The sequence below is a fragment of the Geotrypetes seraphini genome, chromosome 2, assembly GCF_902459505.1.
Source record: "Geotrypetes seraphini chromosome 2, aGeoSer1.1, whole genome shotgun sequence".
Lineage (NCBI taxonomy): Eukaryota > Metazoa > Chordata > Amphibia > Gymnophiona > Dermophiidae > Geotrypetes > Geotrypetes seraphini.
This window is the reverse complement of record NC_047085.1, coordinates 501,101,990-501,127,155: the sequence shown is the minus strand read 5'-3', so window position 1 is coordinate 501,127,155 and position 25,166 is coordinate 501,101,990. Positions and strand designations below refer to the sequence as shown.

Genomic DNA, 25,166 nt, shown 5'->3' with positions numbered 1-25,166 from the left:
TAAACTTAGGCGCCAGCAGACGCTAATTAACAAACGCTGTTTAAAATGGCAAAAAAATATTAAAGTGCCTACCAGCACCTAAATTAAAGGTGCCAGAATAGCGTCTTTGTAGGAGCTTTACGGTGGCTAACGCTGGGAGTGATGTTAGGCGCAATTCACGGCAAGAGAGGCACCAGAAATGTAGGCCTCAAAAAGCCTGGCCTACATTTTTGGCGCCTTTCTTTCTCGAAGGTGTGAGTCTCTATAGGGCACCATCGCATGAGTGACACGTGATTGGTGGCTGCTTTTTAGGTGGCTGCCAATATCGGCGCCCTATACAGAATCTGGGTCATAATCTTTTCCGATTCTGTACATTCTCGTAAGGAGTTTGCATTCCAAAGATCAGAATTGCTTCACAAATTCATCTCTTTATTTACGGCCAGATTGGATTTTACTAAACGTGCAGATTTTTTTTACCTTCCAACCGCACTCTTTGGAATGATCGGCCTTTATTCCTGCAGGCAGACACCAGTTTCAAGACATTTATAAGATTAGTTTGAAGACACATTTTTTTCCCTTGGTTTCCTGAGGATTGAACTGGGAGGAGATGGTCAGACAGCAGTGACTATTGCTCTAATTTTCTTTTCTTCTACTCCCTACTGTTTTCTGTTATTAATTTCTATGGTTTTATTTTACCCCTTCTTTTACAAATAGCACAAGCCACTGCCTTAACTGCCCTGAAGTGAAGAGAGAGAGCCCCCCCCCAAAAAAAAACAACAACAACCAAACAACTTCTTACAAGTGATGCAACCAGCAAAGCCAACAGCTGGGGTTGCAGCAACTTCCAGAATTCTCTCCAGTTGAACTGTGGTTCCGCATGCGTCTTCTTGGGCTCCGGGAAAAGGTTGTCATTGTTGTTCAAGTCCAATTGACAGTATACCACGTGGCCTCCCATGGAAAGCAGGGTAGGGCCTACCAGGAATGCCACAGCTTGGCCCACCCGGACAGGTCGCCAGGCCCTCTGCACTGCTCGCCCCAGGCCATACCGTGCCCTGGCATAGACACATAGTGCCTGGTGTGATCGCTGAGCCAAAGAGTCTGATGTTCCAGGAGCACGAGAGCACCAAATTCTCACACCTGTACACCTGAAAATGAGAGCAATGGCAGTAGCCATGAGAAGTTAACACAAATCTATCTACAGCACCCTATTTAATGTTAAAACAAGGCATACAGTAACAGCATTTCAAATCATTGAAACACACACAAAAAATAAGCATTTAGGCCCTGATTCTATAAAATCCACCAAAAAGTGTACACTGATTCTATAAAATGTAGGCACCCATTATAAAATCATGCTTAGCGTTGCCTAATGGAAGATTAGGTTCTTACTTGGATAATCTTCTTCCTGGTTTGGATCTTCGGCTGTAGAAACAATTCTCCTTCGTGTTCTTGGCTGAAGCCATCAAGTCCATTGTTGGATTTCTCCAGCGTTGCACAATGTGGTTAAACGCTCTTCGAAACAGTGACCATTATCCTGGGTCTAGAGTGTGCCAATTGAGAAAGTTGTCCTGCATGTTTTCCACTCCTGCTACATGGCCTATGGAGAACACCTGAAGTTGAGCTTCCGCACACCTGAACAACATCTGAGCCTCCAGATATAACAGAGCACTCTTGGTGCCTCCTTGTCTGTTCATATATACTACCATGGTGGCATTGTCCGTAAAGACTCTGACTACCTTGCCTTCTAGATCTTTTTTCAATGCCCTTAATGCTAGCCAAATGTCTCACAATTCCAGAAAAATTTATGAACCATTGTCTCTGAAGCAGAGACCATTGGTCTTCCATAGGATGACCTCCGACAGATAGACAGATTGAAAGCCGACAAATCCCCGGGCCCGGACGGGATCCACCCAAGGGTATTAAAGGAACTAAAAACCGAAATAGTGGAAATACTCCAAAAAGTTTGCAACCTGTCCTTGAAAACAGGGGTGATCCCGGAGGATTGGAAAATAATAAATGTCACACCTATCTTCAAAAAGGGATCGAGAGGTGATCCAGGAAACTACAGACCGGTAAGTTTGACTTCAGTGCCGGGCAAGATGGTAGAAGCACTGATAAAAGACAGTATCTGTGAGCATATTGAAAGGAATAGGCTGATGAAAATGAGCCAACATGGCTTCTGCAAAGGAAGATCATGCCAAACGAACTTACTACACTTCTTTGAAGGGATAAACAGCCAGATGGACAAAGGGGACCCCATAGACATCATATATCTCGACTTCCAAACAGCCTTTCACAAGGTACCTCATGAGCGACTACTTGGGAAACTGTGGAACCACGGGGTGGAAGGGGACGTACATAGGTGGGTTAAACACTGGTTGGCAGACAGAAAGGAGAAGGGTAATGAGCGGTGTCCCACAGGGGTCTGTACTTGGACTGCTGTTGTTCAACGTATTTATAAATGACCTGGAAGCAGGGACAAAGTGCGAAGTTATAAAGTTTGCAGATGACACTAAACTCTGTAGCAGGGCTAAAACTATAGAGGAATATGAAGAACTGCAAAGAGACCTGACAACATTGGAGGAGTGGGCAAATAAATGGCAGATGAACTTCAATATAGAGAAATGCAAGGTCATGCATATAGGGAAAAAGAACCCGATGTTCAACTACAAAATGGGGGGGTTAGTACTGGGGGAAAGTAATCTTGAAAAGGACTTGGGAGTGTTGGTGGATACAACAATGAAACCAACGGCGCAATGCGCGGCGGCCTCAAAGAAAGCAAACAGAATGTTGGGTATTATAACAAGAACAAAGGAAGTCATCCTGCCGCTGTATCGGGTGATGATGCGTCCCCACCTGGAGTACTGTGTCCAATATTGGTCACCGTCCCTTAAGAAGGATATGGCAATACTTGAGAGGGATCAGAGGAGAGCGACACGAATGATCAAGGGTATGGAAAACCTTTCATACGCTGAAAGGTTGGAGAAACTGGGGCTCTTCTCCCTGGACAAGCAGAGACTCAGAGGAAACATGATAGAGACTTTCAAGATTATGAAAGGCATAGAGAGGGTGGAGAGGGACAGATTCTTCAGCGTACTGGGAACTACAAAAACAAGAGGGCACTCGGAGAAATTGAAAGGGGACAGGTTTAGAACCAATGCTAGAAAGTTCTTCTTCACTAAGAGGATGGTGGATATCTGGAATGCGCTTCCGGAAGATGTAATAGGACAGACTACATTAAGGGGTTTCAAAGAAGGACTGGATAAATTCCTGAAGGATAAGGAGACTGAAGGCTACAGATAAGAGAGGACACAGGAGCAAAAAGGGTATAGATAAAAGGAAAAGCACAGTTATTCTCACATGTGGGTGACGTCATCTACGGAGCCCCAGCGCGGACAGCTTTTCAAGCAAACTTGATTGAAGTTTCAAGCTTGCTATGCTGCACCACGCATGTGCATGCCTTCTCCCTCCACTAGAGGGCGCATCCCCACCTTGTGGTCCTCAGTTCCATAGCCAGCAAAGAAGCCATCCCCGGGGAGGAGGGCGGGTTGTGAGAATATCTGCCTGCTGTCCCTGGATAACACCTGTTACGGTAAGTAACTGTGCTTTATCCCAGGACAAGCAAGTTCAAGTTCACGTTTATTTGATAAATCGCCTATATAAAACATTCTAAGCGTATTCTCACATGTGGGTGACCTCCAAGCCAACAAAAAAGGGCAGGTGGGAGGATGGCAATTTAGGAAAACAGGTTACGCAAAACCGACTGGCCAAACCGGCCGTCGCTTCTGGACAACGTATCCAGACAGTAATGGGAGGTGAAAGTATGAACCGAAGACCACAAGTGGCAGCCTTACAGATGTCCTCGACCGGCGTAGACCGGAGAAAGGCCACAGAAGCTGCCATAGCTCGGACCTTATGCCCCGTGACTCGACCATGGAGCGTGAGACCAGCCTGAGTGTAGCAAAAAGAGATACAAGCAGCTAACCAGTTGGACAAGGTGCGCTTGGAAACCGGACGTCCCAACCGATTAGGATCGAAGGACAAAAACAATTGAGGAACCTTCCGATGAGACTTAGTGCGCTGAAGATAAAAGGCCAACGCCCTCTTACAGTCAAGCGTGTGAAGTGCCACCTCGCCAGGATGCGTGTGAAGCGCCACCTCGCCAGGAAAAAACACCGGAAGAACAATAGACTGATTGAGGTGGAAATCAGACACAACTTTAGGTAAAAATTTAGGATGAGTACGGAGAACCACCTTGTCATGATGGAACACAGTAAAAGGCGGGTCCGCGACCAAAGCCTGCAACTCACTAATCCGACGAGCGGACGTGAGCGCGAGCAAAAAGATCACTTTCCAAGTGAGAAACTTAAGATGAGATTTGTCAATAGGCTCAAAAGGAGGCTTCATCAGCTGAGCCAAAACTACATTAAGATCCCAAACTACAGGAGGAGGTTTCATAGGAGGATGAACATTCACAAGACCCCTCATGAAACGAGTAACCAGAGGATGAAGAGAGAGAGACCGACCCTCGAGATGCCTATGGAAAGCAGCACTAGCGCTGAGATGCACCCGAATGGAAGTCGTCTTCAGCCCGGACTGGGACAAATGCAACAAATATTCCAGAACCGAAGACACCGGGACCGAACCCGGATACAGATGGTGGGAGGAACACCAGGAGGAAAATCTTGTCCATTTCTGAGAATAACAAAGCCGAGTCGAAACCTTACGCGAGGCTTCCAACACGTCCCGTACAGACTGAGAAACAGGAAGCGAAGTCAAGGGGAAAGGAACCAAGCCGTCAGATGTAAGGACTGAAGATTGGGATGCAACAGTGACTCTGAGACAGCAGAGAGGGAAAAACAGGCAGTAGCAGAGGCTCCCTGACACTGAGTTGAAGAAGCAGGGAGAACCAGTGCTGACGAGGCCAACGAGGCGCAATGAGAATCATAGTGGCTCTGGTCGATTTGAGATGTACTAACGTCCTCAAGATCAGAGGGAAAGGTGGAAACGCATAGAGGAACCTCCCTCCCCAGTCGAGAAGAAAGGCATCGGCCTCGAGACGGTCCAGGGAGTACATCCGAGAACAATAGAGAGGCAGTTTGTGGGTCTCCGGAGAGGCAAACAGATCCACCTGAGGAGTCCCCCAGCGGGCGAAGACCTCTTGCAGAACACGGGAGTTGAGCGACCACTCGTGCAGCTGGAGAAGACGACTGAGTTTGTCGGCCAGACAGTTCCTCTCTCCCTGAATGTAAACCGCCTGGAGGAAGATGTTCTGGGAGACCGCCCATTCCCAAAGGCGCAGGGCTTCCCGGCACAGGGACCAAGAGCCCGTTCCCCCTTGCTTGTTCACATAGTACATGGCCACTTGGTTGTCCGTCCGCACGAGGACTACCTGATCGTGCAGCAGGTGGCAGAACGCTCGAGCAGCCAGAAAAATGGCACGAAGCTCCAACACATTGATGTGACAAAGACGGTCCTCCGCCAACCATAGACCTTGAGTCCGCAGACCGTCGAGATGAGCCCCCCACACGTACTCCGAAGAGTCCGTGGTCAGGACCTTGCGATGCGGAGGGACGAGAAAGAGCAAACCCCCGGAAAGATTGGAAGAGTTGGTCCACCAACGGAGCGAGCGTCTCAAGGAAGGGGTCACTTGTACAGGACTGGAGACCGGGTCACGATCCTGACGCCATTGGGAGGCCAGGGTCCACTGAGGAAGCCTCAGGTGCAAGCGGGCGAACGGCGTGACATGAACTGTCGACGCCATGTGGCCGAGCAGAATCATCAGACTCTGAGCTGATACTGAAGACTGCAGCGAAATCTGGCGGCTCAGTCGAAGCAGGACCTCCAACCGAGGAGGGGGGAGGAACGAACGGAGGCGAACCGTGTCCAGCACGGCCCCGATAAACTGAAGGGATTGAGCAGGGCACAGTTGGGACTTGGGAAAGTTCACTTCGAACCCCAGACGTTGAAGGAAGGTGATAGTCTGTCGGGTCGCTGAGATAACCCCCTCCCTGGAGGAGGCCTTGATCAGCCAGTCGTCCAGGTAGGGAAAAACCTGCAGACCCTGAGAACACAGGGCCGCCGCGACTACCACCATGCACTTCGTGAAGACTCGAGGGGACGAAGCCAATCCAAAGGGGAGGACCCGATATTGAAGGTGCAACTCCCCCACCTGGAACCGTAGAAACTTGCGGAAGGCGGGATGCACCGGAACATGGGTATAAGCTTCCTTCAGGTCCAGGGAGCAGATCCAGTCCCCCTCGTCCAAGAGTGGGAACAGGACCGGAAGCGATAACATACGGAACTTCTCCCGGACAAGGAACTTGTTGAGCTTCCGGAGGTCCAAAATGGGGCGCAAGTCCCCGGTCTTTTTCGGGACCAAAAAATAAGGGGAGTAAAACCCCTGTCCCCGTTGTTCGGGGGGAACCGGCTCCACCGCCCGAAGGCTCAACAGGGCCTTGGCTTCCGAGAGAAGAAGAGGAAGCTGCGCTCGGTAGGAAAGCGACGCGGCTGGCGGATTGTCCGGTGGCGCAGTCAGGAAGTTTAGTGAGTAACCCTCCGAGATGACACGGAGTACCCAAGCGTCCGAAGTGATCAGAGTCCAGGCCGAATGAAAAATCCTTAGCCGCCCCCCGATGGGAAGCGGGGTCGGCGAAAGCGCGGAGGGGGCCTGCCCCCATCCGCTCAGCACGTCAAAAAGACGGCGCCGGCTTAGACGCCCCTTGCGCTGGAGGCTTCTGGTGCTGTGCCCTGGCCTGCTGAGGCGGACGCCGGGGAGGAGGCCTGGAGAACGCCGGCGTAGACTTCTGCGGTTAACGCCACGGCGGAGGTCTATAAGGTTTCGGAGTCGCCAACTTGGCTTTAGAACGGACCAAGGAGGCGAGAGGGTGCTCATGTTCGGACAGGCGTTTAGTCGCCGCCTCCAGAGACTCATCAAAAAGTTCTGATCCGACGCAAGGTAAATTGGCCAGGCGCTCCTGCAAATTCAGGTCAATATCCACCGTGCGCAGCCACGCAAGACGGCGCATCGCCACCACGAAGGCGGAGACCCGTGACGACAATTCAAAAGCGTCATAGATGGCATGAAAGAGGAACAAGCGCAGCTGAGACAAGGATTCCATAAACTCGCCAAAGTCTCTCTTATGCGAATCCGGCATAACCCCGTGATAATGGGGCATCGCCTTCACCATCTTGCGCAGGTAGGACGAGAAGGTAAAAGCGTAATTAAGCACACGGTTAGCCATCATCGAATTGTGATAGAGGCGGCGCCCAAACTTATCTAGGGTCCGCCCCTCACGCCCGGGCGGGACCGCAGCCGAAACCCGAGAAGGCTGGGACTTTTTCAGAGCCGACTCCACCAGTAAAGACTGGTGGGACAACTGCGCCTTCTCGAACCCCTTACAGGGGACTGTGCGGTACTTTGACTCCATTTTCGAGGGAACCGCCGTGACAGCATAAGGGGAGTCCATGTTCCGCAAAAATGCCTGATGTAAAATTTTGTTTAAAGGTAGGCGCGGAGACTCACGTGGGGGAGATGGCAAATCTTGCTCCTCCAGAAACTCCTTTGAATATTGGGACCCAGACAAAAGGTCGAGGTCCAAAGCCTTCCCCATGTCAATGACAAACCTCGAGAAAGAGGAGGGCCTCGCGGTCGGGGAAGGAGATCTAGAGGCCCGGCCCGTCAAGAAGGATGGGGAAGCCTCCCGGGAATACCTGGGTTCCCGCCCGGTACCAGACTCTGAGCCCCACGAAGCCACACCACAGGATTTCGTCGGGGTCGATGCCCCGAGGAACCCCTCGGGGAAGTCCCCGGGGTACGAGGCACCGAGGCAAGCTCCATCCTCCTCAGGGAGGAGTCCCTCGATCCCCTTCCCTCCGAGGAACGCACAAGCCTCGGGTTATCCAGGCGGAGCTCCGAGATCTTCAGAGCCTTCGTGTGCCTCGCTGGCGAAGAGCGACCCCGCCGCCGAGGCAACCCCCGAGGGCGCTTAGGCTTGCGGGACCGATGCTTCGCCCGAGGCCGACCCGAGGGAGAGGATCCCCGGGAGGACCTCGACGAGGAAGACGAAGAGGAAATCCGGCGAACCCTGCGCACCTTGTCCCGAGGCCGCACACTCCGCTCAGACTGGTCGACTACCGAGGTCGAGGGCAAGGTCGGGGTCGAGGCCGGGACCACCGGAGCCGAGGCCGAGGCTGCCGAGGCCGAAGCAGATTGCAGGTGGGCCAGGGCGAAGGACAGCTCCGAGGCGATCATCGCCCGGAGCATGTCTTGAAAAACGGGGACAGCCATCATAGATGGCATGTCCGAAGTCGGCGGGTGCTCCCTCGAAGGCGACCTCGGTAACGAGTATTCCCGCGGGGCACCCAACTTCGACGACCGGGGCGGGGCCGAGGACGACCCACCCGCCCCCGTCGAGGAGCCCGAGGATGGCTTCTTCGAAGACCCTAGAGCCGAGGAAGGAAGCGAGGACTTACCCAGATTCGGCTTCGGGGTCGAAGACGCCGGTTTCGAAGAGGAAGGTAGCCGCGGCGAGGTCGAGGGAGTCGAGGCCGAGGTCGAGGCCGGGGCCGAAGCTGAGGCCGACGTCGAGGCCTTTCCTGCCGCGGGGTCCACAGCAAAGAGCTCCGCCATACGGGCACGCCGGCGGCGGAGAGCAAGCGGTTGGAACGTGGAGCACCGAGAGCAGGAGTCAGTGGGGTGATCCGCCCCCAGGCAAATCAGGCACCACCGGTGGGGATCGGTGATCGAGAGCAACCGATCGCACCGGGTGCACTTTTTAAAGCCCGTCAAGGGACGGGACATGAACTCAAAAACCGGCTGGGAACGAACGAGGTCCCGTGGCCGCGGCTTCCGGGAGCCCCTGGAGCCGAACAAAAAAAATGTATTTTTTTTTTTCGACGAATACCGTACACACGAACTAAGAAAATAACAAACCAAGCACAGCGACCAAGAAAAATAAATCAGCCGCGGTGGCAGAAGGCAAAAAGGCACGGAGCACAAAACGAACAGGGCTTCTGGCTCCGCGGAAGAAACAGAACTGAGGACCACGAGGTGGGGATGCGCCCTCTAGTGGAGGGAGAAGGCATGCACATGCGTGGTACAGCATAGCAAGCTTGAAACTTCAATCAAGTTTGCTTGAAAAGCTGTCCGCGCTGGGGCTCCGTAGATGACGTCACCCACATGTGAGAATATGCTGCCTGCTTGTCCTGGGATAAAAAGGGTTTTTTCAGGATATAAAAGAGTAGGGATCAACGGGTTAGACAATAAGACAACTCTACAAGTCATGGACCTGATGGGCCGCCGTGGGAGCGGACCGCTGGGCTCGATGGATCCTTGGTCTGACCCAGCGGAGGCAAATTCTTATGTTCTTAATGGGTCCCCCCCAGCCCGATAGGCTGTCATTGGTTTTGAGGATCACCCATGAGGGGATTTGGAGAGGAACACCCCTCAATAAGGAGTCTACTCGGAGCCACCAATGCAAGCTGCTCCTCACTGCCACTGTCCAGGTTAAACTGCATTTGGAAGGGAATCACCAGGCGAGGAGGGAATCCTGTAGGGGATGCATATGCATTCTTGCTCAGGGAACCACTTCCAGGATGACTGCCATCGAGCTCAGGATGTGAAGGTAATGCCCGGCAATGGGGTCTTGCATCGCTAGATCTGCAATCTGCTTCCTGAGTTTCTGTTTGCATGGGTTGGTAGATGCAGTCCAAGCATTGGGTCAGTTCTAGATGACTCTTCATGAAGTTGACAATCCAGTCCAGATCAAACTGGAAATGCCTTTGCAGGACATGGAATCAGTGGCGTACCTAGGGTATGTGGCACCCGGGGCCAATCATTTTTTGACACCCCCCCCCCCCATGTAAAAATTTTTTTTTTTTTTTTTTTTTGCAATAACCATGAAATGGAATAAATGGTCAGAATAGAAACAGGCAGTGAAAATTTTCTTTTATTGAACCTCATATATGTAACCATTATTCCAAACATAACAAAACATAAATTATGTCTAAATTGTCATGACATTAGAAGTACATATGGAGTAGTTGCAGGCAGTGGCGTACTTAGGGTATGTGGCACCCAGGGCCCATCATTTTTTGACACCCCCCCCATCTATATGAAAAATATGATTTTTAGTACCAATCTACATATCGCACCACAAGAGTGTACCTAGGAAAAGGCTGCATCTTAAACACTGCAGTGAGCACTAGAACACCAACACATACATTGTAAAACTAAACAAGCCAGATCCCGCACAGTCAATTGGTCCTGTAGTCAATGCCAACTGAAAACTATGTCTTTTTCATACACACAGAACAGAGATACACCCTCGCCCAAAATGGAATAATCACAAACTAAAAATAGAAATATGTAGACAAAAGTTAAACTGATCCGCCAAGAAACCAGACCCTGGATACAATGCAACACCACAAAAAACAGTAACACATGTCCTCTAATTCAGTGCAAAATATAAAGACAGTAGATGTAAATTTGAAAAAACTGATACATAACAATCACCACTTTATAAATTAACAAATAAAAATAAAACAAATAATGAGATATAAAAAAATACAATTTTATTGGACTAATCCCCGTAAGCTCGGTCCCCATCCCCGCAAACCACCTGATTCCATCCACACAAGCCTTGAATTGTTTATATTAAAGTATAAAAAGAAACAATATTCTGTACAATTGACAATTTATAAATCAGCGTCTTCTCCCCACTCTCTTCCCCATTTCCCTTCAGCATCCTCAGCCCACTCTCTCTCCACTTTCCTTCAGCGCACGCACATAAAAACAAGCAAGTAATTTTATATCATTTTCATTCTATTCATTCATAGAAATTAAAGTCTAGATAATGCCAGTCACATAACAAAACATGATTTTACAAAAATAATTCCCTGCAGTCAAGCCTGCAAGGATTATTAGATGTCTTTCAGCAGTTCCCCTCCCTCCCTCCCCCTTACCTTTGTGGCCAAGTCAAAATGATCTACCAACAATAAAATTTTAAAAACACAAAGCACGCTGTACGCAGAGAAAATGTTAATTATCATTTATATTCCGCGGGTTTTCAAAGAGGTCAAGGCAGATGACTTTATGCAATGTCACCTCAGTAACAACTATACAAAAATAGACAAATATTCCCCCTCCCTTTTTACTAAACTGCGATAGCGGTTTTTAGCGTAGGGAGCTGCGCTGAATGCCCCACGCTGCTCTCGACGCTCATAGGCTCCCTGCGCTAAAAAACTCTATTGCGGTTTAGTAAAAGGGGGCCATAGTGCAAAATATAGACAGCAGATATAAATTTTCAAAACGGACACATTTTGATCACTAAGTTGAAAATAAAATCATTTTTCCTACTTTTTTGTCTGGTGATTTCATGAGTCTCTGTTCCTTCTTCTGATCCTTCTTCTTTCTCTCTCCCCCTGGCTCCCCTCTTTATTTCTGCCTTTCTTTCTCTCTCCTCCTGGCCCCCCTCTTTCTTTCTGCCTTTCTTTCTCTCCCCCTTGACCCCCCTCTTTATTTCTGCCTTTCTTTCTCTCCCCTTGGTCCCCCTCTTTCTTTCTCTCTCCCCCTGGCCCTCCTCTTTCTTTCTGCCTTTCTTTCTCTCCCCCTTGACCCCCTCTTTATTTCTGCCTTTCTTTCTCTCCCCTTGGTCCCCCTCTTTATTTCTGCCTTTCTTTCTCTCCCCTTGGTCCCCCTCTTTCTTTCTGCCTTTCTTTCTCTCTCCCCCTGGCCCCCCCTCTTTATTTTTTCCTTTCTTTCTCTCTCCCCCTAGCCTGCACAAAGCCATCGTGCCGATTTCTCCACTTCCACGATTCTTTCCCTACCCTCACCCCCAAGCCAGCAGCCGATTTCTCCCTGCTCCTTCCCCGATGTCCTGATGTCCTGAACTTCATCGGGCAGCAGCAGCATTCACAATTCACTGATGTTGCCCGCTTCAGGCCTTGTTCTCTGCCGGGTCCTGTCTTCATGAAAACTGGAAGTAGGCAGGACCCGGCAGAGAACAAGGCCTGAAGCCGGCAACAGCAGCGAATTGTAAACGCTGCTGCTGCCCGAAGAAGGTAATGGAGCACCGAGGCAGTCCGCTTCTCCCCCCTCCCAGCCGAACCCCCGCTGACCCTCCTATCTCCCCCCCCCCGTGAACCTTTCCGACCTTCCCAGCGAGAGCAGCAAACCTCCTTCGCGGCTTTCTCCTCCCTCTGCCGCGTTACTGATGACGTCATCAGTGATGCGGCAGAGGGAGGATAAAGCCGACGCTACTGGAGGGAGGTTTGCTGCTTTCGCTGGGAGGGTCAGAAAGGTTCACTTGGGGGGGGGGAGAGAGATAGGATGGTCAGCGGGGTTTCGGCTGGGAGGGGGGAGAAGCGGTCTGCCTTGGTGCTCCAAGGCCTGGCGCCATTACCTTTTTCGATAATGGCGCCGATGCTGCTTTCGCTGGGAGGGTAGGAGCGCGATAGGGACCGGGCCAGCTGTGCACCCCCCCTAAGGCGGCACCCGGGATGGACCTCCCCCTCGCCCCCCTTGGTACGCTACTGCCCTGGGGAAACAGCCTGCAACAAGATCGCGCGATGCCAGAGATTTTTGCCTGCTTCGGCTGTTTCCTCCGCCGCGGTCCCGCCCCTCCTCTGACATCAGAGGAGGGGCAGGACCGTGGCGGAGGAAACAGTCGAAGCAGGCAAAGATCTCTGGCATCGCGATCTTGCTGCAGGCTGTTTCCAGACGCGACACCCGGCGCAGGGGGGGGGGTAACTGGACCGGACCGGGAGCACCCCCTCAGGGCTTGGTACCCGGGGCGGACCGCCCCCCCCGCCCCCCCTCCCCCCTTGGTACGCCACTGCATGGAATCTCAGATATCTCTTGTGGGCTGGGAAAATGGAGATAAGAAGGTACACCCCCAGTGCCACTGTGGCAATTACTGACCAGACCATCTTCATGTGGAAGCATGGTACTTTCAGGGTACATTTACAGATTGCAGGACCATAATCGGTCCCCAGTCTTCAGTGCCTTTTATTTTTGGGCACTATGAAGTATATGGAATATCTGCTAGAGCCCAATTCTTCATCAGGGACTGGTTTTGTGGCTTGAACATCTATCAGCTTTTGCACCGTCGCTCAGACCCAGGCCTCATTTTACAGCCGTCCGGCTGGAGAATCCACAAACAGATCTGGGGGAGGGCGATACAACTTGATTTTAAGACCCTCCTGAATAATATCTAGTACCCAGCGGTCTGAGGAAATTTGCTCGCTTGCTCCCATACCATCCAAAACGTCGATAGCCTCCCGCCATTGTGCGGGAGTGGGCCGTTGTCTTGGCATCATTGTGTCTTCTTTGAGGTGAGACCCCCAAGGGTTGCTAGCATCTGGAGCTGCAAAATCTCTGTCTGGATCCCTGATAAGATCTCTGTGTGAAGTCACCTGGGTAATACAGGTGGGAACATTGTGAAAAATTAAAATTGCCCCTGCCTGCTATGTCGATCTACCACCCTAGCCATGAGGTTGCCTAAACCCTTACCAATTACCATTTCTCTTCCCCCTTCCCTTCCTTTTGGAGCAGCAGCGTGTCTGGCCGGCTCTGTCCATCATTCTGTTCAAAGCCGTGGGTTGGCAGCTCCTCGAGCTATCCACTCCTGCATCGGAAGCCTCTCTGACGTCACAACATCAGAGAGGCTTCAGACGCAGGCACGGATCTCGTGAGGAGCCACCACCCGCGGCTTTGAACGGAAAGATCAACTGAGCCGGCCAGACACGCTGCTGCGAAAGAGAAATGCTTCTGCTGCATAGGAAAGGGGGACCCTAGGGAAATGCTGCTGCTGCTGCTGTACAGGGATAGGGAGGGAAAGGGGAAGAGAAATGCCTCTCCTGCACAGGAAAGGGGGAAGGGAAATGCTGCTGCTGCACAGGGAAAGGGAGGGGGAGGGAAAGGGGAAGAGAAATGCTTCTGCTGCACAGGAAAGGGGGAAGGGAAATGCTGCTGCACCCAATTAGGGAAAGAGAGGGAAGGAAGGAGAAGGGAGAGGAGAGGAACAAGAGAAGCCAAGTTCATGGGAGGGAGGGAAGAAAAGGAGATATCAGACAATGGAGGGGGAGGGGGAGATACCAGGGCATGGGGGAAGGGAGGGAGACAGATGCCAGACCAGGGGAAAGGAAGGAAGGAGGGAGAGAAAGGAAGGAAAGAGATGCCAGACCATGGAAATAGGATGGAAGAAGAGAGAGATAGGAAGGGAAGGTAAGACATGGAAACGTAGATTTTGAAAAGAAAGCAGAAAAATTGAACATTAAGTTAATGCCAAAGATGGATGCAAGGCAGAACGTGAAGATGGAGAGAAAAACAGTCAAAGGACAAGAAGGCCCTGGAAACATAGTTGAAAGTACAGAAAAATAAAATCACCAGACAACAAAGGTAGGGAAAATGATTTTATTTTCAATATAGTGATTGAAATGTGTCAGTTTTGAGAAAGAAAAGATATTAAACTTTAAATGTGAGGGCTGCAGAAAAAATAGAGTACTTGGAGGGCTGCAGAAAAAATAGTTAATGTCTTATTAAAGAAATAACAATTTTGCATAAGGTAAAACTTTATAGTTTATATATCTTTCCTTTTAACTGTTAAAGGAAAATTTTATAAACTAGAAAGAGTTTTACTTCATGCAAAATTGTCATTTCTTTAATAAGATATTAACTATTTTTTTCTGCGGCCCTCCAAGTACCTACAAATCCAAAATGTGGCCCCACAAAGGGTTTGAGTTTGAGACTACTGATGTAAATCGTTCTGAGCTCTCCTGGTAGAACGGTATAGAAAATTGAATAAAAATTTAGAGAAAATGCCCCTGAGTCAACTAGGCAAGAGAATTTCTGCTGTCCTTGGAGCATTTCTTAATCCTTTCTTAAGCCATATTAATGATAAAATATGTGTCTTTTTTATAAGGACAAAAGCTTTTTAAGCATAGTAATCTCAACAGAGGGGGTGTTAAGCAGATCCCAACCAGAAGTCCAATGTAATACTATTTTTAAAAATGCTGATTGTTTTAAAGTGATGTTAAAACAAAAAGTCATAAGGGAATGAAAAAAGGTTCTACTATTGACACTCTTTTCTTTGAAACCTCCCCCCCAACACACACATATTAAGACTATTTGAGTAAGATATTCTGGAATAGAAGCAGAACAGCGGCATAAGGACTATTAATTTACAAAAGAAATCTATTTTCCTTAACATAATAGCGTGAAATAGTCAAGAAGCCCCAATTTTCTGAAAAACAGGCAATAAGTGATGGGAAGAATTGAGAAAAGGCGAATTCACCAACAGCTTACATACACCAGCTATACTGAGCCTGGAGGAAAAGTTCATCGTATGCTTGCCCGGTAGCATTAAAGAAATAGTTGGAGAGGCTCTAAAGTCAGTGGGTTAAGAGACTTTAGAGCCTCTCCAACTATTTCTTTATTGTTTGAACTCTTTGAGGGGTGTCAAATATAAGAGCCTGCTATAACAGATTTGCCCGGTAGCATGGCATAATGCTACTCCTTGGGTTTTGGCCAGGTACTAGGGACCTGTATTGGAAACCATGAAACCAGGCTACTGGTCTTGATAGACCAAGGGGTAGGGAACTCCGGTCCTCGAGAGCCATATTCCAGTCGGGTTTTCAGGATTTTCCCAATGAATATGCATTGAAAGCAGTACATGCAAATAGATCTCATGCATATTCATTGGGGAAATCCTGAAACCCCAACTGGAATATGGCTCTCGAGGACCGGAGTTCCCTACCCCTGTGATAGGACCATTGGTCTGACCCAGTAAGGCTGTACTTATGTATTTTATAACCGGAACCAGCTGAAACCTTACGCATGGGCTGCAGGGTAATGTAGTCCAGCGGCTGAACTACAACTCCCAAGAGGCTCTTGGACCGGCAATTTACGGAGACACCCCCCCCCCCTCTGTCTTTACTCTCGGTACACCCTAGCCCTCTGGATACCTGGTGACGCTCCGGCCAACCCCCGGCGAGCACCGCAGTAGCCCGGCTTGGAGGAAGGACTGCAGCGGCATGGAGAGGGACAAGACCGGCACCACCACCAATCACAGCTCGACCCTTCCCTTTCCGTCCCAAAACACGCCTGCGCAATCTCCTTCTAGCCCTCGCATCTCCCGTTGCGAAGGGCGTCGGGGAGGAGCGAAGGAGTAGGCGGGCAGCTGACGAGTGGCGCGTCCGGGCGAGGAAGCGACGTGGGCGTTACCCCTGGGGGGAGGGGGGAGACGTAGTAAGATTGAGCCGAGGGGTTCGCGCGTGCGCCCTGAGGGGGAGGAAGGAGGCTGCGGGTCAGAGGCCGGGTGGTGTGACGTCACAGGGCTTGTTGACATTTTTTTTTTTGTAGACGCTGTTACCTCCGATAGAAGGGCGACAGCGTAGCGAGACAGCCCTATTGTCGAGAGTGGCGGGCCGTGGGGGCGCGAGACAGCCTGTCGGTCCATGCCGGAGACGGAAACTGTGTATGCGGAGGCGCTGGCAGCAGAGAGGGGTCGTTTATACGGAGGGACAGAGAGCCTGGCAAAAAAACATGCAGAGACGCAGAAGCAGTATTTAGAGAGTGACGGAAGAGACTGCGTCCAGAGAGGGCTAGAGTTTATGATGCGACAGTCAATTGGAGAGGGTGGGCCGCGAGACAGTCTGTAAAGTAAATAGCGTCTAGGGAAACGAAAGAGCTTAGAAAGAGATTGACGGTCTGTATATAGAAAGCATCTACGTTTGAGGGAAGGGTTATAGAAAGACTTAGAGAGGAATGACAGAGATAAAGACCACAGTGTAGGAGAGATAAAGAGACACACACTTAACACGTAGGTACAGTTCATCTGAGATCTTGCTATGTTCCCGTCACATTTTTTAAAAACTGTACAGAAGACGTAAATTTTGCATTTAAAAGAAGGAAACAACCACGTTGATTGTGCTGCTGGAGCAACAAGCACGAAGGCTGAGTATGACTGGGCTATTTCTGTACAGCTAGATTTGATAAGAGACCGGGAGCTGCGTGAAGAACACAGACACAATTAGTATGTGCTAGAGATCAGAAGTAGAGCAAAGAATATAGTAGGAGCAAAGAGCGAGTCTTATCACAGAGCACTGCCTAATGCATAAATTGCCTAGGCTTGGGTGAACAAGTTAATGGAGCAGATCAGAAAGACACTCTTATAGGTTGGTGGATGGATTTAAATGGGTGTTGTACAGGCAGGGGTTGTCTGTATATATCAAAGAGAAGAAAGGAGAGATTCTGCAGTTAGGAAGATACAGAAAAGATGATGACTTATAAGATACAGGGAGTGGATTCAAATGGGCTGAAATAGGTCGGGAACACAAACTATCATAGATCCAGGGGGAAACAGTACAAGGGCTGAAACATCCACACAAATACTAAGGTGTCTAGTGCAAGAAACACAGAGGCAGAAATGGGAGCATACAGAGCCTTAGAGAAAGAGGGAACATTTATAGCTTGCAAGAAAACGAATCGTATAGCTGGATAGGTAGTAGGTACAAGAACAGACGCACAGAGGGATCTCAAGAGAAACAACGGCCTGTTATGACCGCATACATCTAGAAGCTAATGCACAGCACAGACTGTTGACATTAGAAGGATTTGCAGGTGACCGAAGAACCTAAATTTACAGGTTGACTGAGACTTTGCCGAGGACCTGTCACCACAGAAAAGGGAGGGGAGGGTGGGGGGGGGGGGAGGATAGAGCTATAGAGCGCAAACAAGACTGGTTTCCAAATTGGTTGACCAAGTAACAGCGGCTTCTGCTAGGACGTTGGCACCGATCTGAAGCATCATAAGCTCGTGGATCAAATCAGCAATAACTGAACGCAGGGCGATCTGCTTTTGCAGACTCCCATTCAGAGCCGGGAAAGAGGTGTGTGTTGTGATAGGACGGGGAATGGAGCCCTAAGGGTTTAATTGCTACCTTTCTCCGCTGAGGCCGGGAGAGCAAGTTCTAAACGACCAGAACATCTTGCCTGGGATATTATAACCGAAGGTTGAGAGAGTTTTTTTTTTTTTTTTTTTTGGGGGGGGGGGAGGAAGAACCAGAGGACGTGAGGACCCCTAAAAGCCAGGACTGATTTACGGGGAGATCGCCGTCCTTGAAAGCGGGAGTCGGGTAAGTGGCAGCATCACTTTCCCCAAAGAAACTACAGGCACTTGGAAGGCCTGCAATGAGGAGCCCGTTTCAGAGGTTGCACAACAGCTGCTGGGGCGCGAGCCGGGTAGCGACCAACCAGCGGGGAGAGAGAGAGAAGTGCACGCGGCTCCAAGCTGGCAGCGGGGCAGGAAGGGCCTCGGGGGTCCTTTGGAGAATGGGAGGCCACCCTGTTGCCGGGCTGTGGTGCCCTTCGTCCGGGCCAGGGAATTAGGTGGCGGGCCGAGAGAGGATGGGAGGGGGGGGACAAAGGTAAGCACGGGGCAGGGGATGGGAGAAGGACGAACTTTTTTTTTCCTCTTTCCTTTCAATGCAGTAAAAGGTGGGGAGAAAAACAGCGGCGTGGCTTTTTTGTAGTAGTGAGGGTGAGGACAGGGAAGCTTTGAGTCCCTGGGAAAACTGCCCAGAAAGCCGGCAAAAAGGAAGGGAACACAGTTTTTGGAGGGCAGGCACGCTGCAGCCCATTAGATAGCAAGAGAGAGAGAGAGAACTAGCCAAAAGACAGCTCATCTGACTGTCAGGTTCTGTTTCTCTCTTTTCCCTGATTGCAAAGAAGGTCTTGGTAGTGCCCAGGGCCGCAAGCATGACTTGGGGGTTTTGGGAGTTAGTCTGAGGCCTAGCTGGCACAGGACCAGTGATTAAGGGCTGAGCCCTGTGCTGTAGCTCTTCAGATGACTGGAAGAACCTCAAGTTAGAAGGACTCTTTGGAGACTCCTTTTATCCAGGAGAGAAAGAGAGAGAGTGGGCTTTTCTGCTACTGACAAATCCATTTCTATTTTCTCCGTTCCCCTTCCCAATCAGTTTTGTTTTTGTTGTCAAGCAAATGGTTCCTTTCAGTTTGGCATGTGTATTACTCAGAGCCAGGAAAAGAATCGCAGTATATGTACTACAAATGTAATACACTCTGAACATTTGGGGCATCATGTATCTGTGTTATATAGTTAATATCTAGATTCAGAGTCAGCAGGAATGCTTAAACCAGGGACAATTATTTAACCTTTTGAAATACTAAAAATAGAGTATATTTCATGAAATATAATGGCCAGCAACAGAAAGTATTGTTTTCACTTAATGTACTGTTAAGCTGTGAAATAAGTTACCAGAAGAATGTGCTCAAGGCAGCTAACATAAGGGTTCAAAAGCAGTTTGGACAAGTTTTTGGAGAAACTGAGGAAGACAAGAGAGAACTAGGTCCACAAGCATATGTGAGAAAAATTGTGTTTGCAAACAGTTCTGTATACAGGGCAGGATTAACACAATATTGGGCCCCAAGCAAACATATATTTGTGGGCCCCCTACCAGGGATTACCTGCTTCACCATTATTTCACTTCTCCAGAAGTAACAGAGAAAAGTGCAGAGCCTAGCTCTGGGTATGATAGCAGTAATAGGTTTACCAATATGACTCCAGAAAGAGGATGGACTGAGACATCCAGGTTTACTTTTCTTGTAAGCAATGGAAGTAAGGAGTAGAGAATGACACGGTGGGCTGTTACCTGCAACTAGCTGCCGGCAGCCGCGGGTAACCTGCCGAAACGGTGGGGAAAAAGAAAGTGCTCACCGCGGGTACGGGGACAAAGCCATGCACCGCCCCGTGGAGCAGTGAATGGTCTTGTCTCCGCAGTTAAGGGAGGGAACGTGCACGGTCACCGATTGCATGCAGCCCCCTTCCTTCTGATTGCTTAATCTTCTGTAAACCGCATAGAACTTCACGGTATTGCGGTATATAAGCTGTTATTATTATTATCTATCTTCCTCCTTCCTTCCTAGCTACCGATTGACTCCGCATCTATCTCCCTCCCTTCTCCTTACTTTTGTGGCACGTTTTAATTTAATTTGTTCAAGCAGCCCGAGCTTGAAGCCACGTGCGTCTGCTGAAGCTTCTCCTCTGATGCATCTTCTGGTTCCGTCAGAGGAGAAGTTTTCGCAGACGCCTGGGACTTCAGGTTTGGGCTGCTTGAACAAATTAAATTAAAACGTGCCACGAAGGTAAGGGGAAGGGAGGGAGATGCTCTGATCGCATGAGGGGTGCTGAAGGGGGATGGAGAGAGGGAAGGGGGTGGTAAAGAACAGACGCTGAAGTGGGGTGGAAAGGAACAGATGCTGAAGGGAAATAGGGAACAGAGTGGGGAGAAGACACTGAAGGGAAATGGAGAACAGAGTGGGGAGAAGATGCTGAAGGGAAATTGGGAACAGAGAGTGGGGAGAAGACGCTGAAGGGAAATGGAGAACACGGAATGGGGAGAAGATGCTGAAGGGAAATGGGGAAGAGAGTGGGGAGAAGGGAAGAAGATGGAGATGCCAGACCAATGAGGGGTGAGAGTGGGAGAGGCACAGTAACATAGCAAATGGAAGAGGCAGAGAGAAGGCAGACAGTGGATGGAAGGAATTGAAGGAGGAGAAGTTGAGGAAAGCAGAAACCAGACAACAAAGGTAGAAAAAAAAATTCTATTTATTTATTTATTTTTTTGTGCTTTAGGATAAAGTAGTATATTAGTTGTGTTGATAAAAATTTATAAACAAAGCCCTGCCAGCTGAACACCTCTTTCTCTAGCTCAGCAGCCAGAACTTTGATTTATAAAATGACAATTGTACAGAATATTGTTTCTTTTTATACTTAAGAAAAAAGTTCAGTATAAAACTATTCAAGGCTTGTGTGGATGGGATCAGATGGTTTGCGGGGACAGGATGGGAACAGGGAAGGGGACGGGGAAGGGGACTGAGCTCGCAAGGACAGAAAGGGGACGAGCTCATGCGGACAGGGCGGAGACGGGGACAAATTTTTCCCTGTGTCTTTCTCTAGTAAGGAGGGCAGAGAGAAACATCTGGCTTTTATTTTCATTGAAAGTGATGGAAGTAAAATCTGGATGTCTCAATTCATCCTCTTTTTTTTTTTGGAGGCATACGGTAATCCTAGTAATAGTTTGTTAGTGAGCATGGGCACTATACAAGCATATGAGAGGGCATAGGATGAAGTTAAGAGGTGATAGGCTCTGGAGTAATCTAAGGAAATACTTTTTTACAGAAAGGGTGGTAGATGCATGGAACAGTCTCCCAGAAGAGGTGGTGAAGACAGAGACTGTGTCTGAATTCAAAAGGGCCTGGGATAGGCACGTGGGATCTCTCAGAGAGAGAAAGAGATAACGGTTACTTCGGATGGGCAGACTAGATGGGCCATTTGGCCTTTATCTGCCATCATGTTTCCATGTTTCTATATGTTTTGAATGGGTAGAGCTGGAGAGCAGCGAGGTTATTTAGTCCTGGATTTTTGCGACCCTATCCTGATACATTATAAAACCTAAAGTACTGATTTATATTGGTGGTATTAGGGATTACAAACAGAATAATGAATCGGGATATAAGTTAAAAAAATCAGGACTGACCAAAAAGGTAACTTGGCAACTCTGTAGCAGTGGGAAGCCGGGAAAGTCATTTTCACTCTCCATTACCTCTTGTACAAACCAGAGATTCCAAGGGTGGACTGCTCAAAAACATGAGATTTAGGGGCGTGTTTACAAGATCTAAATGTATAAAGTTTTTTTTTTTACAAATTTAAAAAGATTCACAAATGGAAAAAGCAAAAAAAAAAAAAAAATTAGTTTTTTTAAGGCTTCGGAAAAGATAAGTAGAGTGGAGGCAATATTAGGACAGTGTTCAAGGAATTTATAGTTTAAATAATATACAGTAGAATTTAAAGTCTTATTCTAAAAATAGTATCTATTGTTGGTAAGTACATATTTTCCAGCATCTCTCTGTGCCATAATTTAGTACTTGTTTGAGACAATGCTCCTTAATTGAGAAGGAAGGTGTGACACTTGCAGGAATGGTAGATGTGATCAGTTTGTCTGACTTCTTTTGTTCCATTCAAGCACTGTAGGAATCTGGATACTCAAGATATGTGGGTTCTGAGCAGGGGCTTTTAGGGTCTATCTGCACTAACATTCCAGAGCCAGATTGTTTAATATAATATCCCAGAGTCCTGATACTCTGGTTAGGCCATCAGAAATGCTGACAGCCAGCATTCAGTAATGTAAGGCTGACATTAGGTACTCAAGCATTTTCTCCATCTGTCCTGGTAGGCTCACAGTCTATCTTACCTGGGGCAATGGAGGATTAAGTGACTTGCCCAGGGTCACAACGAGCAGCGCGGGGTTTGAACCCACAACCTCATGGTGCTGAGGCTGTAGCTCTAATCACTACGCCACACTTTCCTTCTCTGTGCTCATAACTGACTTGTTCTGACTAACTGCACTGGCTGCCTATGGAGGCGAGGATTATCTTCAAATTTGCTTGCCTCTGCTTCAAAACCCTAACCCTAACCCTAATCTACCTATCAGATCACTTTGTCCATCCTGGCCCCACCCACACACTTGTTTGCCTTCCCGTCCCTAAAGTGCTGCATCTACAAGAGATTCCTTGACAGATCCCTGGCGTTCCAGGCATGCAAATGGAACAAATGTCTATCCACTCTCATCTCTAATTCTCTCTCCTACCAAACTTTCAGGAAGTCAATCAAAACTTATCTCTTTGACAAATATCTCTGACTCCCGCCCTCCTTGTAACTCTACTTTTAACTATGCCTTGTACCTCCCACCTACCTGCCTCCTCCCTACCTGCACCCGACTTCCTAAGCCACGCCGATTGACTTGTTTATAACCTCTCTATCTCCTTCTTGCCTGCTCCCGACTTGCTAAGTTATATTGATTGACTTATTTGTAAATTTCGCTGTAGATGTACAGTCTCTTGTCATGTAAACCGCGCTGAACTATTCTGGTACTGCGGTATACAAAAATAAAGTTGTTGTTATTATTATTTACTTTAATAATAATAATTAATAATAATTTTTTATTTTTATACACCGCCATACCCGAAAGTTCTAGGTGGTTTACAACAATCAAGCACAGTACATACAATGCAATATATACAATACAAATGCATACATCAGATTAAAATCTTCTTAAGATTAATCAAAATAAAATGCTAACTATATAGAAAAATACAAACAATTAAAAATAGGATAAAAAATTAGATTAACAGCATAAACAACATTAAGATTCTAGCCTATTAAATAGTTGTGTTTTTATCTGTTTTCTAAAGTCAAGGTAAGAGGAAGCTTCTAAAATAATTTTTGCAAGCCATATATTCATTTTGGCCGCCTGAAAGGAAAAGGTTCTCTCAAGGAACCTTTTCTAATGACAGAGTTTTATTGAAGGATATGCAAACAGGTGAGCTCTTATTAGAATAACTCAAGGTAAAATGAGGGATGAGATAACCTGGAAGCATACCAAACACTGCTTTAAAGCAGATACATGAGAACTTAATTAATACTCTGTTAAGTTGTTTTGTTTTTTTAACCTCATGCAAAATTGTCATTTCTTTAAGAAGACAAACTATTTTTTACTGAGGCCCTCCAAAGGGTTTGAGTTTGAGACCGCTTTATTGCTGGAATGAATATTAAAAATTCTGGAGCAACTTTTGTTGTAGAAGTTTGTAGTAAAACATGGTTTGCATCAGGGGCAATGATCAATGACAAGACTCTTTTGATATAAATTTGTTTCAGATGATTAAACACAAGACAGATTTGTCTATATTCAGAAAGCATGGGTCAAGTTATTTTCAATTATGAGCATAGAGGGGCATAATTGAAAGGAATGTCTAAGTCCGTTTTCATCTAAGTCGCAAGTCGTCCAAAGTAAAAAAACAACCTAGGACACATTTTTGAAAAATATATCCAAAATATTTTTTCTTTCAAAAATTGTCCAATAATACGTCCTGCCGATCTGATCATCCAAGTTGCTAAATCTTTATACCACATTTTCGTCCAACTTTTTGTCCAAGTCAAAAACGCCTAGAACAAGCCCTGTTGGACGTGGGAGGGGTCTGCAAAGTGATGGACTGAACACCCAGACATGGCACCTAAATAGTGGGGTACCTTACAGGGCACTGCTGTGAACTTCACAAAAAGGGTGCCATGTCTCGTCTCACTACAGCTCCCTTATAGGTCATGGTGAGCCCCCCAAACCACCTCCAGAATCCCCTAGACCCACTTATCTACCACCCTAATAGCCCTTATGGCTGCAGGAGCCACTTATATGCCAGTAAAAAAGGGTTTGGGGGGTATATAGGGGAGTGCACATGTTTCAATATCAATGCAGTGATTACAGGGGCTTATGGGCATGGGTCCTCCTCCATGAGTCCCTAACCCACCCCCAGGATGGCTTAAGCCACTTCTGTGCTGGACGACTAGGCTTTCCTATGCCAAGCTGCCAGGTGATGATGGTCTCGAGGCTGAATTTGAAAGGTGTGATTACGATTTTTATGGGGGAGGGTCAGTGATCACTGGGGTAGTGTGTGGGGGTCTGTATTATGTGTGTGCAGTGCTTATCTGGTGACTTTAGGTGGGTTTTTGTGACTTAGACATATTTTAAATGGTCTAAGTCACAACGTCCAAGTTCCGTCGATCCTGTGCATGTATAACTTATACATGCAGTATGACTAAGTCTAAGCCGGCTCACATCCCGCCCAACTTCTGCCCTCGACACGCCTCCTGAAACGCCCCATTTAGCTTTGGTCATTCAGCGGCACTATGAAGGCCTAGGTCGTTTAGAAATACGTCCAAAACCCGTTTTTATTATCTGCACTTGGGCGTATTTGGACAATGTTCATCCAAGTGCCGACTTAGGCCGGTTTTGGGACGTTTTTCTTTTTCAATTATGAGCCCCATAGACTTTTATATATAAAAAGTTTTCTCTATATTATGTTACATGTTAATTTGAAGGTAGGCTGTCCCAGGCATCTACCTCTCTTAGTAAAGAAGCAATCATCCTACTGTATGACCACTTGCCCTTGAGTTGCCTTTTCTATGGATAATTTGTTTAAAAGCTTCTGCTTTATTCTCTCTTTTAGCAATAACATATTAAGATCCTTAAGTCTCTCCTAGCTGTACAGTATATATTGCAAGTCCTCTTTCATTTTAGTAGCCTTTCTTAGTAACATAGTAGATGATGGCAGAT

The 25,166-nt window shown here is 48.0% G+C and overlaps 2 protein-coding genes across 9 annotated transcripts in view; one reads left to right on the top strand and one right to left on the bottom strand.

Annotated features, from left to right (window-relative positions):
• The window catches only part of ABCB8 (ATP binding cassette subfamily B member 8), a 78,435-nt gene extending 62,256 nt beyond the window's left edge, over positions 1-16,179 (bottom strand). The window contains exons 1-2 of one of the 2 annotated variants that reach the window (XM_033932094.1): positions 15,946-16,179; positions 779-1,124 (exon numbers count right to left, since the gene is read on the bottom strand). In XM_033932094.1, coding sequence (XP_033787985.1) covers positions 779-1,124; positions 15,946-16,016 — 417 coding nt within the window. In that variant the 5' untranslated portion in view covers positions 16,017-16,179. Of the gene's footprint in view, positions 1-778; positions 1,125-11,338; positions 11,399-15,945 lie in introns of those variants that run through there. The other variant, XM_033932095.1, reaches the window with a different exon arrangement.
• An 83-nt stretch (positions 16,180-16,262) lies between these two features.
• The window catches only part of ATG9B (autophagy related 9B), a 136,048-nt gene continuing 127,144 nt past the window's right edge, over positions 16,263-25,166 (top strand). For 3 of the 7 annotated variants that reach the window (XM_033932091.1, XM_033932093.1, XM_033932086.1), the window contains exons 1-2: positions 16,263-17,870; positions 18,037-18,116. The gene's annotated coding sequence lies outside the window, so the exon portion shown is untranslated. Of the gene's footprint in view, positions 17,871-18,036; positions 18,117-18,267; positions 18,408-20,551; positions 20,587-25,166 lie in introns of those variants that run through there. The other 4 variants (XM_033932087.1, XM_033932088.1, XM_033932089.1 and 1 more) reach the window with 4 other exon arrangements.